Source organism: Mizuhopecten yessoensis, unplaced genomic scaffold (assembly GCF_002113885.1).
Source record: "Mizuhopecten yessoensis strain PY_sf001 unplaced genomic scaffold, ASM211388v2 scaffold10933, whole genome shotgun sequence".
Taxonomy (NCBI): Eukaryota; Metazoa; Mollusca; class Bivalvia; order Pectinida; family Pectinidae; genus Mizuhopecten; species Mizuhopecten yessoensis.
The window spans coordinates 521,959-542,476 of NW_018408794.1; the positions used below are offsets into that span (position 1 = coordinate 521,959).

Below are 20,518 nucleotides of genomic sequence, written 5' to 3' on the forward strand. Positions count from 1 at the left end.
ACCAAAAAGGTCTCGAGGATTCTCGTCTGCCGATCTGCAGTAATATCTTACTAAACTGATCTGTTAGTTACTTCCCCGTCCACTATTGGTGGGAGAGAAATACATATTTCCCTTTGCAATGAAAATGTAGCAAACCTTCTGGTGAAATGTTAAGCTTCACTTGTCTGGTCATGAAAACGTTACCCCTCGAGTTGAGTCTCCCCGTCTTCATAACAAAGGGGTGAGCAATACCATTAGCTATATCAGTGGCCAGATCCTGATGTGACCGCACTTACAACTTACGCTATTCATTATTCTACTGGAACAGCACTGACAGACTGCAGATCTATACCCATCAGGTCAATAACACAAAGTCGCCTGAGTGACACGCCAGACTTGATAAAATTATCTTGGTATTTCAATTTGATAACAAAAAAACGTTTTTAAACGTGGTGACCGATTTTGGCAGAAATATCAGACACTATGGAATAGCAATGTTCTTTGACTGACACGGTATCACGTGATGATAGGGTTTCAATAATTTAGAACAGAACATGATAATCTGATGAAAGTTTCCTGTACTATCCATCAATATGACAAGTACAATGTTTGTAACTGTATCCTTATTTGGCCCTTTGCAATTATTCTTCCAACCAATGGTATAATATCCGTCATGTAAAATTTCCAAAAAATATTTACATATTTTGAAATAACAGCGCGAAGTTGTGTTTTGTACAAAATTTGTTTTGTTTTGTTGTTAGACATTTAGATATGTTTATTTACTATGAGGAATAACGAGAATACATTTGGGGGGTTTACGTTATAAACCGAAAAACCTCATCTTCTTGCATGAAACACTTTGCATATTATGTAAGGTGCACACATTTTTCTCGGTTTTTATCGTATACCACCCAAATAATCCCGGTTATTCCTTGAATAAACATGATATTTTCAATATAACCCCACTGTAAGTCGGCTTTATTATTTCTGAATCTCGAATTCAATCGATATTTGTGTTTCCATCAGACCGATACCTACTTCAAGAGAACCCATCAAATCCTGAGAACTAAACATCTCTAGTTTCCCTAAACAGGAAACGGGCAGACCCCACCGAGCACGTAACTCTAGATTTATGTCCAAGGAAACAGCAAAGGGGAGAATTTGATTGCAGTATCATGCGCAAACACATAAAAAACCGAAGGAGGAAGCGGTTAGTAGCACGTGATCTGGTTGTGATACTTCACCGGAAAAAGATAGAAATACGGAACTACATTATTGTAAGTCACGCAATAAAAATAAATCACCAAAATATCGTGTCAAACATCAGTTCGTTCTGAAATATTTTGAAAGAGTGGGTGATATTTACATTTTTATATGTTTAACGTCTACAAAAAGTCAATGTAAAAATAGAAAACAAAAATTAGTATGTACGGCGATCTGAACAAGAAACATCACTACGGTGCACGTGGTACGTAAACCATTCGGACATTTCCGGCATATCTTTCGGTTTACGATATTTCCCGAGTTGATGTATTGGATTGCTGCGCCTAGATTCATTTCCTGATAAGAAATAACGCTTTATATCGCCATAAAAATATTTTTGTTACATGGCAACGCAGGAAAATAAGTTAAATATATAATTTCACAACAAATTATATAAATATGTTTTGATACGTAAAAAAAAAATCCTTATTGCAAATACTGTCTGAAATATGATTCTATGATTTTTGAAGTGTATAAAGGCATGTCTTATGATTTATTCTTCCAACAAGATTCTGAGGATCGATAGAGTCCGGTAACTTTAATACATGTATGAACGAAAATAACATGTTTATTCTTTCACATCTAAAATCCTTCATCTCCATACCTAATAATAAGAACAAATACAGAAACAGATAAACTTACTAACAATGAATAGGCCGACATTAAATATCTTGGCGCATTATTTTCTGAGTCACTTATTACCTCCCCTTTATTTAAACCTCCGGTATTTTTGGAAGAAGGTTTAGAATCCCCTGATTTACTTGGGATATTGTATATTGGGGTAGGAACGCCGTCCCTCATCAGGGAAGGGTTCGGTAGCTTTTTATCAGAGAGAGATGTGTCATCTACCATTTTGTTTGCTTCGGATATGGCCGGAAGTGCTGTTGTAGTAGGGAAAGGTATATCCATGCAGGTCTCATCTTTCGGTTCAAGTTGGAAATGCATGTACGCCGAGCGTATCGAAGAGTCGTAGTACGACCAGGCGTACATATCACACTGACTCGAATGTAACATTAATGCCTCCATGGGCTTTAGTGACGTAAACGCCAGGCACTTTGAGTCGTACAGATTGTTAAGATTTACCAGGATAAGTAGTTTCTCCCAATATCTTCCTTTGAAAGTTGCGACGCACATGAAATTTAACGGTTCTTGTTGAGTACGACATCTGTTGAACTCCATGCGAATGAGTGACGAATTTTTACAATCCTGGTACATTCTGCCTCTACATCCGGTTCCGCTTTTAATCTGCGCATAGTAATTATGCACGGATTTTAGATGACACGGTGTAGGCACAAGACTCCGAGAAACCGGAAGTATTGGCTTTGCTGCATTTGGAAACGATCGGTATCGATCACCAATGGGTTCATCATCGGGTTCAAACCTTTCTTTGCTGCAGATCGATTCACCGGGCCGGTCGTCATTGAGGGGCCACACAAAACTCTGACTAATGGAAAACCCAATAACGGACGGACTTATCCGTTTTAAATCCAAACAAGTGTATCGCGGTCGGCAGCCATTTTCAAACAGTGATATTGTCGTATATATTCGTTCTTTTGATGGTGGTGAATCTGCAAAAGCGACACATTTGAAATGACCGATCGATCCAATTTGCATAACAGACTCGGAAATGTTTATGTTTTCTGTTTGTGAGCTTCCCAGATACCATTCCCCTCGAAATCGCCTTGGAAATGAACATATTGGTAGCGGTTCGTCGACCATACATTTCCCGCAGGATTTGTGACACTGATCACGGATGTATGACATACAAGGTTTACGCGAGCACTGTGAATATTCGTCCGCACATAACTCCATCTGGACTATTTTTTCGAGATAAAGAGTGAAGAATTTGATGTTGTGATTGGAGGGTGAATCGTCCGGACATATAATATCAGTAAATAGTTCCACCTTGACGTTTTTCCCTAACCTCCGACTCGGGAACCGTAAACACCAAATATCCCCACTCTCGTGTTTTCGGACTATGGTAAACATAAAGCTGCCCTGGACCCAGTGTGTAACACAGATGGTTTTCTGTAGAATTTCAGTTGATAGGAAACTAGTACATTCGTGTTTACGGAAATTCAAAACCATCCCTTCACCTGCTAAACAATCACTCTCGAACCGCATAGGTAGGTCCATAAAGTTACAGCCATGATCGTTGCCATTACCGTCAGCAATTTTCATGTTGTAACCAGCGTTCAACGGACAGGGCGAATTGTCCGATTCTATGTTGTTGTATGACACCACGAGCCACGGATCCAAAACGAGGTTCTCCGGGTTGCATAGGGACGGGGATTTTGTTGCCTGACTTTTTGACTCCCGAAATTGCATGATTGATTTACTCCGTTCGATGACTTCCAAACATTTATACACCATAATTCCGTCATCATCAAATGATTTCAAAATAAATTTATTCATTTCTGCCATTTCTTCACAATCATATGTCTCACTTTTGATGATGTAATCACTTGGCAACTGTTGCCAGATGAATGTCACATCGTTATTCGTGAACACTACCTTTGTTCTCACTGATTTGCTCGCTGCAATCTTATAGTACCAAGGAATATGCATAAAGTAAAATGGAAATACACAGTCAGCCTGCGCAGAACCCATCAAGGTCAAGGTCAAAAGGACGTAGGCGGCAATCATTGTATTCTTCATTTTTGATCCGTTGTCAATCTGGAAAAAAAATGCAATAAATACATTTATTAATTTGTCATTTCATGATGGTGATCGAATTATAAATATAAAATATTAATTTAAATATTTTGTCAAGTAATTTCTAAGCTGCAATTATAATAACAACGAGTCATTGATAAAACAAACGTACTAAACATTGTATTTTTACAACCTATTTTTATCTCGACACTAACAGGCTCATAAAGATGCGATGTTAATGTGTTCGAGATACATAAATACACCCCTAGACACGCGGTTGCAAGCATATATAACTAGGATATTACACGGCGATTACACATCCCGAGCTCGTTATAACGAACCTACTGCATGTTTATTCTACAGACTTTTGTGTTTTAATCAGAGGTCACAAATACTGATTATATTAATTTACATATCATGGCCAGTCATAACATTTGGAACTGACCTCTAACTTTTGTTTTGATGACTGTAAGAAAAGTGTTAATGCATTTCTTAAAATTTCTCGTTTATATTCGCTTTGATGTGGAGATGTACCAATTGCATTTGAGGTTTTTAGATTGCTTCAAGACTACATTGACTATTGAGTTTCCCCGGTCAGATTTCCCTTACTCGGAGCCTGCGAAACATGACTTCTTGCAGGGAAACAAACAATCGTATTTCCCTACACTTATAGTCCTATACACGAGTGGATTTTTCAGCAAACGGACGTGAATCACCTTCTCGTGTGCTGTTTTACTTGTTTTATGTATATAATGGACCAACTATAACATCAAAGTTCGTGTGACAGTCAAACGTTCTACTGATGTGCTTAAGCGTCCACACGTGTACTTATGTACAGGGTCATCGCCTTTTGATAAGTTGATTAGACAGCTGATAAGATGAAACAAAAACAACGTCAGGATAAAAAAAGGGTAAAAAATCTGAGAACAGAATAAAAGAGGAATCTGAAGTCTGCTGACTTCAGTATATAAGTACTAAAACAGTAATTATAAAAGCATCAATGCAATGTTTAAAACAATGTACAAATGAAGATCAATTGGTAGTAGGTCTCCTTTATGTTTTTTCGAAGAACAGGCACTTCGGACCCAGTTTGAGGGGGGCGGGGGCTTCATTTTTACACGGAAACTAACTTGTTCCAGTCTTGCGATTTTGTTTTTAAAACTGCCATCATAAACAATCGATCGTTATCTTTTCAGTGATCGACAGATAAGCAGCTTAATGATACCAGTTATATCGCTCATTAAAGTAATATCGGACTATCGTCACGAGCTTCTGTACATGTAACATGTAGTCTTGATCATTAAGCTTGTGCTAGAAGTAAAGGGAGGATACAGGGGTGCACGTGGCTATCGTCCCGGTATCCTTAATATGCACGTGGCTATTGTTTCGGTAGGCGTAAATATTTCTGCACGGGCTGTGCACGTTACGATGCTCTCTCGGATAGCGGTCCTATACGCGTCTTAACACTGCATGTGTATAACGTTGATGATGCTGTCTGATGAACCACGAAATGCAGAATATTGAAAATTAAAGTTCCGTTTATATCTTGCTGTTATTTAAGTGCAATGGAGGGCAGATGTTTGACGGGAGGAATTAAAAGGGTATAATAAAAGTATTCCAGGAAAGAGTGACGTCACCTGGTCCTAGGTTTTGTTTTTCACGTTCAGGTCTCCTGTAAATGGTATGATTTCATTATTTTTCCATCATAAGACTTCAAAGTTTTAGCATTTGACAAATATGAATCAAGAAACTGTTCATTTATGTTAGTACAATCAAACGATTTAGCGCGTTGACGCTCAAGTAAAGTACATATAGTTTGTTCACTCGAGGCCATCCGAAAATAAAATGTTTGCACCAATACTATTGTCGACTACCCTCGCCCAAGCTTTTCTATTATGTGTTATAATAAAAGAGACCAATTTAGATAGCGACGATAAAAACGTCTGAAGTGCTGGGTTTAAACTTGATGACATAGTGACATCCAGTGTGTCGTTTATTGACATTCCATTCACAGAAACGTGTAATACAAAATCGGGCGTGTAACATAAAAAGTAGACTCTTTTGTTTCTCCATTGTTTACATTTCTCTCCAACATGAACAAGACCGTTAATGTAAGCGGAAGTGTGCTGCTCTAACAACGCTATAACACGCCCAATATGCCGGGCTTTTGTGCGCTAACAGTTGGAACATTGTATTGTCGTTCAGTAGGATTAGAAATAGTCTTTTTATATAGACCGATACATATGTCTGCTATTTGCTCATATGTAGATGAAGAGTTAGACAAATTGTAATGTAAAAGTAAGAAGAAAATTTAGGCACATTGCTTGGAATTTTAAAACCGTAAACTCTCATCAGTTATGACGCATGAACCTAGTAAATGAGAATCCCCTCGTCTTAGAATTCTGCTGACATCGAGGGTCAAAACGGGGTTACCGGAAGTAGCCAAGCAGGGTAACCGGAAATAACCAAAGCAAATTTTAGGCATAGTTAACGCTAAAACGAAAACTTCAAGACTACCGGAGTATAAGGACTGCAATCGTCTTCGTGACGATGCTAATAGTTCTGCCATATCTCGTTTTTTTCTAACAAGGTGAAGCTTTTACATGTACATTGTTATACAGGTCACCAAACTTGGGTTACCTACACTAACGTATCATACGAGGACACTACACCATGGTGTAGCTAGGTTGTAACGGTGTAATCGTTATTATTCTAGAACATCACATTGTTCTTCCGTGGATCAATCTAACGCGGTATTGGTATACTGTCATTGTACAGGTTTTGTAAACACACGAATTGACCTGTGTCTTGTACAAATAGTTACACACCTGACGAAGAATGCATGATGATGTTTAAGTGTTTCACAACTTTGGTATTAAAATCATTTGTGGGTTATGCATTTCAAATTACTACGATGCTCTGAATTTCAAATTCGAGTACTTTTAATCAATGCCCCAAGCTTTGGACCGTATTGCGATATTAATATATATCTATCGATGACTAACATAGTCAATATTATAGTCCAATTGTTATCTCCCAATATTCTGGAACGAAAACCCGTACCACAATACATACAGCCTAAGGGATTGGTACATTCAATGATTTACAGTGTTACTTAAGAACACCATTAGCTAGTGAATATTTGAAAGATATTACAAAAATTAGGTTATCTGCTCATAATTTAAATATAGAAAAGGAAGATATCAAAATATTGAACATAGTCTTAGAGTGTGTACTGTATGTAATTTAAATGATGTTGAAAATGAGTTTCAGTCCATGTTATTCGGATTTGCGTGTTAAGTTTTTGAAAAATTACTATGTAAAAAAACAAGTATATATGTTTAATATGATAAAATTATTTGATGTAAATAACACAAAAGAACTAGTCAATTTGGCCAAATATATAACAGCGGCAATTATAAGAAGAACCAATTAACTTATTTGTACTGTTTGTACATTGCTGATATTGGACATGTATTGTATGTATTGTATTGTATTGTATTGTATTGTCTGTAAATATTTAAAAATACCCAAGGTAATAAAGAACTTGAACTTGAACATAGGTAAAAATCCATAAAATGTTGTTTTTAGGAAAGTGGAGACACTTATTCAAATTCAGAGACACCTATCGGCTATCTGCCAAACTAGAAGAGCAAAATGCACGTAGTTGAATCACAATAGTGTTTTCTTTCTATTACACTGTAAAGACGTTCCGGGTACTGTTTGGCAGACGATGTTCTTTCGACTCATTGGTTTCAAAAATGAGATATTTACAGTTTTCACAATATTTACAAACAGTAAGGAGACTGTAGCCGAGTAAGTTGATAGCAATGTGATTTTATTAAATGGTTTGTTAGGGTTTTATGTTCGATTTCATTGACGAATCATTCCGAATCTCATCTTTAAAATCCGATATAGATTCTTTCTCGATATAATACATACATATTTTCATTGGGAAGATTGACATGTGAATCTTAACTTGAATCAAATGTCAAAATCAGGACACAGCAGACCTCGAAACCGAAAATATCACACGTAATCACACACAGTGTACATGAATGCAATGCTAAAAATAGATTATGTCAGTCAATCTAAAAACATATTTGATATAAACGTAATTTAGGAGCTATATATGCGATAACCGAGAGGAAGTTATCGGCGAATTAAGTCATTACGCCTCGACCCCTGAAACAGCTCATATCCAGGTCATCTGCGTTTCTTTGAAGGTTGCCAACATAGCGAGTAAATGGTGTCATGCATAACTCTGTGTAATAAATCTCCATAATTTACTTATATGTTTCGAAAACTTGAATCGAAATACCGCGTCATCGTCTGAATCAAGCGCGTGCGTTTTGAACACTGTATCCCAGGCGCTTGATATAATGTATATATATTTAGCGGTAAAGCAGTACATGGGTTTTGAAGTAAAAGCAACTATTAACAAAGACAATGTGTAACCATTACGTTGAAATGTATGTAGGTATGTAGGATAGTTGGTTTAAATCAAATTCATGCACGCACGTGTTGGACGTGAATTATATAATAAATAACCTAAATACATCTCGGTAAAAACACATGTTTTTTTTATAACTGAGTTATTTACAAAATAAAGTTTAATTGTTTTCATATGCAGAAATTATTAAAACTAATATCAAAAGTATACCAATTCACGTTAATATGTCACGTGTTGATTATGAGTTGGCTATTAATGATGAAATTTAATTTGAAATGAAGTTTTGTATAATGTATTATATTTCAACGTTAAATAGTAAAACACGTTAGACCAGAGAGTGTGCCTTACAACGACAAGGATGGCATCAAGTGCCGATTACATATAGGATTTTATAAAACACCTTTCTCCCATTAATAAATAGAGGGTCTGACACGGTGTTCATGTGATATTGAATTTATTAATTTCATATAAAACGAGACTTTGGTACCATTTACACATGAACGATTAAAGAAAAGAAAAAACAGTTTCGCTTTCAACGTGAATTCGTTACTAAGAGGCTATTAAATGGCCCTTTCCATATCCCCCTGTATTACCCCGAGAGCTCCATACCAGTCCGAGGGTCGAGGGTTGATGCAGGGTACATTGTAGAATACGATAATTATACTAGACATTGTAAAAAAGTAGAGTAAAAATTCAACATTTTAAAGTATTAACATAAATTTGGTATAATTGAGGCATGTTTCTAACTAAAACATGTTATTACACATTACTGTACATATTACAGTGCAGAGAAACCTGTGTAGATTATTTGTGGAGTCAAGGTCCAGTGGTTATATATTAAAAACGCACTTGATACCGCATATGATCGCTAGTGTGATACAGCACAGGGGTCAGATAACTTCCAATTTATCTTAATTTAGTGTAGTAGTAGGGGTTACACATTTCTCCCACGGCCATTATATAGATATGTGGATAGTGTCGTGTGTTTTGCCTCTGTATCACATGAGTGTACCTATTAACCCCGATGTCTGATGAGTAATAAATTGACATCGGTATCTTACGAACGTATATGTACAAAAATATAATTAAGTATCTTTATGACACATCCAAGGAAAACCTCTCAGGAATGCAAAACTATCTCCAGATAAAATATGCGCACTTAAAAACTTTGTGGACCTGCATGTCAGGAAAGTCTTTTAAGATTGTATATTTCGTATCAAGTAGCGCTAATGGCTTAATGCTGTCAAAGACAGATCAGAACACGTACTTCTTACATTTATATAATTAAACGTGAGGGTCACACATTACATCAAAAGAAATTCGGTTGTTTCCCTATTTATAACCCCAATTTCAAAGCTGCTACACTCTTTACCCGATATGCCGGTAGGTGTGTGTTCGACTCCCGGAGTCGGACGCAACTTTTGTCGGTACCTCTTTACGGGTCGTTGATATTCACGGTTGATTCATTGTACTCTCACGACATCCCTTGTTAAAAACAGCGTTTGTCAGCGTTATATTAACTGCTGTAGGTGAAATGAAATAAATTAAGAATCAGCTGGAGATCACAAGATACCTCGGAGCAGTAGCGACAGCTTTCACTAAATATAAATGAAGATGAACCTACTACACAGCTAAGGTATGACGGTCCATTGTAAGTGAAAGACTGTTTTGTAGTTTGTTCAATGAAAGGGCGCCAATAGCGTGTTTCCGCTTCCGGCACGGTCACGTGGTATTTCATCACCAAAGGTTTACATGAAAAGCTTCACAAAATACAATACTAACTAACAGGCCTGTAGCAACTTAATCGCCTTCTGTGTTACAACTTACATGTTGATTAATTAGCTTTAGTATGTTTACCCGATGTGTACGTCGTTTAAGCTTTGTTAGTATATATCTCGTGAATTCAAGTTGTCGTATTTCTCTGTTTCTACTGGTTCGTGTATTCTGAGTCAACGTTCAATCAGAAAAGTTAAACATTTCATAACAAATCTTTAACGTTTATATGGGTTTGTTTTCACCAATAAAAAAAGTTAAGTTAAGTTAACAGTTAAGTTCAGTATGCCTTTTAGAACAAGTCTCTGAACGCAGGTCACAGGTTGTGGCAGTCTTGTTTTGAAAACAGATGAAATGTATTTCAGCCGTCACACACTAGACGGCGTACATGTGCCGTGGCTACAAATGAGCTGATCTTTGTATGAAATCTTCATTAATTAATCAAAGGAGGAACTTGTTTTTGATTTACAAGATCATTATGTGATCAAATAAAGAGTTTTGTGATAATTAGTTCCCAGAACATGAAGTTGACGATAACACATCTTACGTTATCAGTATAAATGTGTGTATTATTACTGGTGTTTGTATTTTCCTTTTGAATTACCAAACATTTTTATTGAATGTTAATCACTATGGTAGTTCTGTTCATTTAGTTGTACATTTGTATTTCGCTCGTGTAGAGCGATAGATAAAGTTGTACCGTGTGAGGATCCCTGTGACACAAAACAACACACTTCAGTCATCATGCTCCGGGTTCAGGTGATAATTCATGCCTTAAAACTAAATTTGAATGTTGTTTCAGATCTGTATCAAAGTCTGAGCTCAAATACGTATACATGATATAAACAATGACTATTTTACAAAAGTTAGATTTAGACACATCGGTGTCATAACCAGGCAAGAAGTAATTACTACATTAATAACATTAATATTATATCACGAGTATAAATAAGTGATGTCACCTAACAAATACTAAAACTTCAAAACAAGTTACGTCATATCATATCTAGCAATGTTTCAACAAAACGGTCATGAAGTGACATAAGGTCACATTTTTATTTTTAAATAAAAGACTTAACATCACAAATACTATAACCTTAAAACAAGTGATTAATTCATTGATGTCAGATTACAAATAATATAACCACGCATCATTAAGAAAATTGATGACGTTAGCTTGACCGCAAAAGCAATGACGTCAGAAAAAATGGGTTTAAAATTCATTCAATCAGTGGGAACATGTCAAGTTATTCTTAAAGATATAATGACGTCAGACTTGGATGATGTATACGACGCACGTGTACATACGGGTTTCTTGAACTTAGAATAATCGTTAAACCAGAAATCTGACATAAATCCTATTTCAATTTGAGTACTCAATGTTTTATGTGTTTTCAAGATAAACATCAGTTTGGTTTAACAGTTTATCTTTTTCAGTATCCAATTGACCAGTTATTTGTAAAAGTACATTGCTGCTTTCCACTGAAACAATTAAACGTTACACGCTTTGGGCATGTCTCCGCCAAATTAAAGATCTCTTTTGTCGATAACATAAACAGAAAACATTTACGGCGCAGTAACATATTTTGTTTTCATTTTTTACTGTATACAAAACGCGTACAGATTTTATCTGGCCTGACATAAAATGCCAATCACTGTGCAGTTAACTTGTTTAAGTCCTGTCAGACGGATTGGACATGTAGCCATTAGGGATGTGCCTCTACTACAGATACTACAGTACTCGACTGTACAGAGGTTCTACATTACCCGTAATTATAAACCCCGTGTACATCCCAGCTGTTCAATGTTACGTTATAACTCGGAACTATGTTTCTTCTTTTTTTTAAGATCTATATCTAAGTAGTTTTAGTAAAACCGTATAGATTCTAAAGAGTAAAACAAAACGGCCGGTTACATCTGCAAAACTTATATTTTTCACAAAATTTATATTACTGTACATCTTGAGCATCATGATTGTTTAGAAATTACAATCTAGCCAATTTTTACGCATACTGCATAGCAAAGGATTACGTGAAAAAATGCCAATCGGTATTTTCGGTTATCAATACCTTATGTTGACCTTACGACCTCATAAAGTCGACAAGGTTTCAAACAAAGGTTTCCGTTACTTCATCTTAAAACAATGAAAACATGAAAATTCACGGACGGCCATCTGGAACACTAAAATACGTGGTAAACATTTCAAGCCCCAACCTATCATGTAACTCTCCTCCAGTTTATTGTTCGTGCGTCTCTGGAGCGAACGATTCATGTGAAACACGTGCACCCTTTACTGTTGTCTTTAGATAAAATGACGTCTATTTATTTACCAAATAAACATGAGCTACTTTTATCCTCTGTATCGTGCTTTGAGTGGAGAAACCGTTCATGTCCTTTACAACAGCACGTGAAGAGATTGAGAGATTGGTGTGAAATGTTACACTAGGACTTGTACCCGAACACGTCTTGATCACAAGGACCTAGACTGGCTTCCAGTCCCTAAACTTTTATGAAGAGTTTCTCAACTGCATTTTACTTATAGCTTATCTTCCTCCAAGTGATCAAAATTAACAAAAGTTATTTTTTTTCTAAATATTCTAGAGACGGGTTCCAGTCTGACAAGTTTGTCACAGTGGGTATCTTGACGTGTAGAGAGTAATATTAGTCATGTAAGGGGTTTAAATCACCTCCTGGTAAAAGCGTCACCCAAAATACTTAAAACATGTCCTATGACTACATAGTTAAAACTGTCATATTGTTGTAGTCCCCCAGCCCTCCTAGCGAATGAGCATTCACCACCTTGACAGAAACTAGACATGATTTTGTACAGGACATGTGAATTTCATATCGCTTCCTCAATTTCGTTATTGAATCTCAAATTATCTTTTCAACACTTAGCCCTCTTACCCTTCCCTCCCGTTCTTCGCTATCTGATAACAAAAACCTGGGATTTAAATCTACAGACAACAAGCTGAAAAAAACGATGACGTAAAACACACAAAAGACAGCACGTGCTTGTCATCTTAATAAGTTTCCTTTTCATAGTAAACACGTGATCGAAATTTTTGATTTTTGTTCTAATTTTGTTGTCATATTGTTATTCACAAAATAGTCTGAGTGTTGTATAGCGTTATTTTCTAGTCTGTAAAAGTGATAAAGTGATCTTGTGTTTACCAAACAGACACTGATTTACACAGCCTGGTTAGCTTAACATTTTTTAAAACAGGAAAAAAATATGTAAAACAAATTATTCAAACACACAAAACTAAACGTTTAGGAACTTAAGACAATGATTTGAATACAAACATGATTTTTATATATATTTAAAGAAACATTGGCCAGTATATTAAATGGATCCGATAAGATAACGGACCAGGAAGCTGACAAGTACTTTGTGTCAGAGAGTGACCAGATTGGTTGTTTAACTTTTCTATAGTTATTGTTAAAATGGCGTTACATTTTCTTTGTTAACTTTTCCAGCGATGTGTTGATCAATAAAAGTGAGGAATGTATTGACAACGATGAATAGTTTCAATTTTCTAGCTGAATTATGTATAACGTAATTCTCTATAGGCCTAGCAATCAGCCAACGGAAGTATTTGTTTAGCTGGTTATTATGGAGGTATATCAATGTCTCGATGTAAATAGACCCCTACATTACCTACTTACGATCAACAACAACCCGAAGAGACAGAGAAACATATTTTAATAAAATATGCATGTAGCTACCGTTGGATAGGTTTGGACAGAAGGTGTTTTCGGTAGAGTTGGTACCGATACATGTCTTACAATGTAGTAATAACGGTCCAAACTAATTACACTTTGTAAGAAAATACTGTTTTGTAAGCTTTCGGATATTTTTGTACAGCGGTCACTTCGTACAAAATTGACAATAATTGGAAAATGAAATAGAAACATTTCTAAATATAGAAACTTTATTAAAGCAATATTTCAATTAAGGCTGCGTGTATCCTCTGATCTATTGTTATCCTCTGATCTATTGTTCATAGTGTATTCAAAAAGGAATATATAAAAGAATATGTTGTCGATAATGAACAATAGTCAATACTTTTGCCCCTTAAGTTCGTTAAAGAAGAAGTTAAGAAAACTTGAAGTATTGTGTGTTTACCGATAAATTCCCTGCAGGTAGGGCGTAAGAATTGTACCTACAGGTAGGGCGTAAGTATTGTACTACAGGTAGGGCGTAAGTATTGTACCTACAGGTAGGGCGTAAGTATTNCCTACAGGTAGGGCGTAAGTATTGTACCTACAGGTAGGGCGTAAGTATTGTACCTACAGGTAGGGCGTAAGTATTGTACCTACAGGTAGGGCGTAAGAATTGTACCTACCGCTCCCATTGCATGATCGTAAGAGGCGAGTGATCTTATCTTATCTTACTTCTTCTTAATGTCTCCCTTGACAATGCCTCACTTTTGGTCTTTATAAATTGAGCGTTCGCCCCTGTGAAGAAGGCTTTGGGTTGTGTCCCCTGGCTGAAACATACCAGAGTTTGTAAAAATGGTAATTTCTACTCCTGCTTAACGCTCAGCAATTTAGGAGCGGTTCGCCCGTTGTCAGTATAATGTGACCGGATGGGGGTCCTGCTGGGTGTCTTCGGCAGTATATTTCAGTGAGGTAGCACTATAAAGTAAGCATCAGTTCCGCGCTATCACAAGGAGACAAACACGAACATATCGCAGCCTCCCAAAACACACACGCATGCATTTTGGACACAGGGAAGGCCGTCCTTAAATGACCATAGCTGTTGATAGGACGTTAAACAATACTAAACCAAACCAAACGTATACCGATTATTGGCAACAGTGAAGACTCAAGGAGTAGCCTAAATGTATGTGATGCAATCAATTTAAAGGGTAGTGGGAAAATTGTGAAATTAGCCAAATATATCACCCCAATTATGGGAGAGAGCAGTTACTTGAGGATTCATTCTGCTTTACGGTAGTGTTTGTCCGGTTAAAGAGATTACTAGCAAAAAAATACTTTCTTGACACTAAAACGCATCAACATGTTTTTCGTCAAACAATCACTTGCACGTGCTTACAAGTATCTGATACGTATAATAGAAGTCATCAGTTTTACACGGCATAACGTTTCGCTAGATATAAATAGCATTGCAAGGGGCGGATATTTCATGGAGAACGGGTTGTTGAATTTACAAAATTAAATTAATTTAAAACACAAACTAAGAAGCAAAATTTCACATTGTAATAATTCAAGTGAACTTATACCTTAGCAAAATCTGTTGTAAATCAGGATTTCTTTGTACTTATACCAGATGCGATTTTCAAGAGTTTTAATGCACTTTCTGTGTTAAAATATATGGCACTTACATCCACTCTAAAGGACATGACGTAATTGTATAGGAATGTCTTATTCGTGATGAAAATGATGAAGCACAGAATTTGGCGAGCGATATCGTGCCGGTACACGTAATGCCAATACTCGAGTGTCGTATTTTCATGTGTGTACGCGGAGTGTGAACGGTACAAAGACGGCGGTCACAAGGCGGTACACTGTTTAGCTTGCTTTGAATAGATTATTTCGCCAATTAGTTTTGCACACATTGGAACGCCAAGTCGATTAACACTAAATCAATAATCTGACGACATGCTTTATAAAGCGAACAGTCCACAACTCTATCTGTCCGAGAAACTAATGAAATCTAACAACAGAAGGCCGTGTTTGTCAACAAATATTTAACCAATCACCACACAGTATAATCGAACCATTATCACCGGAACTTCGGCGGATACACGGTGGCAGTGTCCGTAGTAGGCATTGCGGTGATATATGTCAACACATATTTCAACCACGTGGTCACTTTACAAAATAAATCTCATTGTGGCCGGAATTGATCCAAAACATATTGTCCCTGTGCATATAATTGGAAGATAATGACAACGTATATTTATTTAATGAATCATAACTTCACATAACAGCTCGACAATGTCATCACAATCCCTGTTGTGCACTAGTGAAAAGACAGCAGTAAATATTTAAACAAGACACATGTCCAAACATTGATGACCAATCAATCGCCCGTATAATCGATGTCATGCCACCGGAACTGTTTAAGACCAATAAACCGCAGTGAATGCGAACTGAGATTCCCACTGGTTATTATTGTCTTACTAGCTGTCCCGTAAGACCTTTTGTTGCTACTGTGTAATTCATGCAAACAATTACGTGCAGATATAAGCTGATCAGAATCAATAGCGATACTAGTGATTTAATGCAAACCATCATTGACGGGTTTCTGCACAATCCGGCCACGTGCTCTTGGTTCCCTAATGTAACTAGTGTTGTGGTATTACGTGTCTATGGCAGTAAGGAATCCATGGTGTGTCCAACAGTAGCTGGACGTCTTTCCAATGTATTTAGCTTTCTTACTTCTCAATAATGTGAACGATTTGCAGCAATATATACAGTATATACATGTACTTTATATGGTAATAGAATAAATATACTTGGGTATTTTTCTGAAATGACTCGGCGATACGATGACTAAAGTACCAAGGTTTAGGTTTGTGGAATTCACTTTCATATTTTCAAGAACAGACAAAACAAAAACAAAAATAAAATCAAAAAACGTATTAAGTGGGACAGGATTAGGCTCGAGTAAAGTGGAGGTGTAGTAATTATCTCCCAAAGTATTAAAAAAAGGTCGCATTTGTCCCGTCTTCTTCGATATATGTTATGGTCTGTGTTATTATTCTTGGTACGTGTAATGGAAAAAAATAAATATTAAACTGCATTCCATGTTCTATATGCAAACTTTTCGTTCATGATAATCTTACTTTTCAACATAATCGATTGCATTAGTAACGATCCCAGAATATCTACGGATCTACGGACGAGTCTAAGTACTGGATCTACGGACGAGTCTAAATACTGAATCTGCCCTACTTATAGAACCACTCAGGAACTGCAGGTTATTATCTTTCGACCAACCATTTGAATCATTAGGGTTAAAAACCGACGGTTTCATATATTATAACGTCGTTTTTTATAGTTTCAGATACACAGAGTAATTTTATCAAGTGGCCCGGCTTTACTGTAGTTTTCCCAACGTGACTTTAACACTGGTGAGACCACGCGCACAGCGTCCATGCATGGTCTCATAGTTACAGAATACACTCACAAACTGCCTGAAAACATGTTGTAATTATGACGAGATGATGATGTAATTATAATGTAAATCCGTCGGAGGCTATTGTCACTATACAATAACGTGGGTGATAGTGGCAATTACCTTGTCGATATCTGTATAAATCTCCGGATTCATAAACACGTACAATGAGAATCAATACGTTCGAGACGATGGCTAAGGGCATTTCCGAAGAAAGAGAGAAAGTTGATAGAAGAACCAACACCCATTAAGCCTTCCGATGGCACATTCTATAAATTAAGGTTTGCTCCTTCCACAATAACAATAAAATCCTACTTTGTTTACGTTCACACCATCCATCCAAGAGTCCTTTATCAGTTTACAGGGACATTTCCCCTTGTTGGCGGGGTCGACAAGGTACCGTGTTAAGGCCATACTTATTTAGACATAACTTTCATTTTTATTTAAAATTGGAACCTGATATTCTCTATATTTTTGTAACGATCTATTGTTGTCACAAACTTCAAAAGGAAATTGTACTTTAAAATGGCCCTACACTGTTATTTTATCGCTCAAGAACGTGTAGCGGAAAATGTTTTACGATATTGACCAACCTGATCCCTGCCCAATTTCCACCATGAAATCAAACATGACCTTTCGTATTTACACAAGACGCGTTTTTCCTTGAACTCGTTAAAAACAGAAGCAATTAAACATGAAGCCTGACAATGAATTAATTACAATTTTGTCGGGTTTCCTGAGAAAAAAACTAACATGTAAATCACAGAAATATACAGAGAAAACATAAAACTAAGCTGCATGTTGTCGTTTGTTTCAGTATTTCAAGAAATGAGAAAAATCGAAACAATTAATTCTCCTAATACCTGTTACTACAGTTATATTATTCAAAATCTCGTCTCTGTATAGGTGCGGATATTACTGACATTACTGTAACAGCGATACAAACGAACATAACGTTTTCCAAACAGATTTTCCAAGGAATACGTGCTGGTCGCCTCAGTTTGACTAAGTAATATCGAACTTTAAGGATATGCGCAGCTATAAGCTACATGTACATTACTGTGTACTGTGACGTGCACCTCCCGGTCAGGAGAGTTCCAAACTGTGAAAAAGAAATGTAAAATATCGTTCATCGATGGTTATTCGGACTTCAGTAATAAGTTGGTGACTCACTAGAAATATGTACAATAATTAATGCAATGATAACATTATATCACTCTCAGATACACCTGTTTTTGCTGCTGATGATAAAAAGTAAGGGGGAGAACTCTAGCATAAATCGCGGCCATAAAGCAGCATAAAACCTTCTGATAGCAATCTTTAAACGCCTTTCACGGTATCTGCACTTTCGAGATTATCAACTATGTTTGAACTCCGTCATATCAAGCAGAAATATTGACCTGTAAGAGAATAGGGTCGTTCATACTGAGTTACCTATAAGATAACATATCGTACAGGTAATAAATTATTGAGAATTCTATCGATCTGTGTGAAATCAACATATGCCATAAATCAGCTAGCCGTATCTTCAGTAACCATCAATCAGCTAACCACCCAATGTTAACCAATTGGATCAGAAGGTGTCGATACATTAATATTGCACGACTATTTGTCTTTGGCTATTGTGCTTTTAAACGTAACGACCTTCCGTGAAACACACGCGATCCGAAAGATATATCAACCTATGTCATTGTATGGCGTGTCAGGATGTTAAGATTTTTGACACACGATGCAATGAAAAGACACTTCATTTATCTTTTACTGACGGTGATCTCGGCCATTATTCCTTTTGTGGAAAACGTCTCTCGCCTTGTAACTCTGACGACAACAAAATAGACGTTTGGCGGCCACTGTCACTTGTGACGGACGATAGTCACGGGATGATTTAAAGACATTTTACAGACTTGAATCTCTTTAAATGTTTAACTGTCCGTCTCATCTTTAAAATAAATTACCTGGTCGCTGTAGAGGTCTACATGATGTACAGTTAAATACAGGTCTGGCTTTCTTTTACCGGGGACCGTGTGGTCAAATCAAATAACAAGATATGTTGAATGTAAAACTGTTTTATGAGTAATGGTATTTTCTACAGATATAAGGGTTAATTTGTAAACAGAGTCGTAATCAATGTACCGTGGATCGAATTCGGACGGAAAGACTAACTGAATCATAGACGAACATTATGACAGATTATGACACGGAACACTACCTGACACTGAAAAACACGGTGATATCAAACAGACAGACGGACGGACTGAAAATACAGCCGACAAAGATACTGTATCCACTGGCAGAGAAACAAAGGTCTAAGAACCTCAGCAATCAGTATACCGGATGTCCAATACATTTTACGATACCACTTACCTATTAATAGATAAATGTACAACGTTTCATATATATTACAATCCTACGGGAGAAACTATCGTTTTATGATACAGAAAAAAATCCAACAGACATTTCTGTTTCATCCATCAAATCGATATCTGTCAATTTTCGCCGGAAAACTCCGAATACCGTCATGTCTTCCGTTATGCATTTCCGTTAGAACGTAACCTCGAGCACCTGGGGTTGACATTTAGATTCTTCACTTTTTGTAATTTCCCGAATGTGAATCAAACAAGGGCATTTGGTACTTGATTTGCAAACCATCTGTTTCAAAGCGACACATTCCGGATAGACGAGAAAATGTTCAATTACTTCCCCAACGTACAAATGTAACTGGACATGTTTATCGAAACGGTATTAGTCTTAAATGGGACGTTTATCTGACGGCATATACACGTTTTGCTTACGAATGTTTTCGGATATATTGTCATGGCAAAAACTGATATTTTCAATAACGCTTACCGAGCTATTATCTCTCGCAGTGGCAACTTGTGTTGAGGTTATAGTTCAAATATCCTCGAAATTTCAGGGGTTACATTCTGTACGCTCACGTGCAGAGAACGTAGGGGGGCGTCACCCTGGGAATTTCGAGGATGTAGTTCAAAGGAAATGATAATATCAACTTGAGTGACCATGTTTTCATCCGAGATAAAAGTCGACGATTGGTCACGACCTTCTCTACGAGACCGGCGACATCAAAATAACAACCATGTTGAAGGAGGATGGCTGGGTTTGATATGACAAATTACACTACCGTATACCAGATATAAAACTATTCCGACATATTACACAACCATATACCAGATATAAAACCGTTCCGACATATTACACTACCATATACCAGATATAAAACCATCCGA

General features: G+C 36.7%; 1 protein-coding gene across 2 annotated transcripts in view; it reads right to left on the reverse strand.

Annotated features, from left to right (window-relative positions):
* Positions 1 to 1,663: 1,663 nt before the first annotated feature.
* Positions 1,664 to 20,518, reverse strand: part of LOC110463832 — a 28,646-nt gene continuing 9,791 nt past the window's right edge. For both annotated transcript variants that reach the window (XM_021518717.1, XM_021518716.1), the window contains exon 2: positions 1,664 to 3,918. In XM_021518717.1, the coding sequence (XP_021374392.1) occupies positions 1,825 to 3,900 (2,076 nt within the window). In that variant the 5' untranslated portion in view covers positions 3,901 to 3,918 and the 3' untranslated portion in view covers positions 1,664 to 1,824. The remainder of the gene's footprint in view (positions 3,919 to 20,518) is intronic.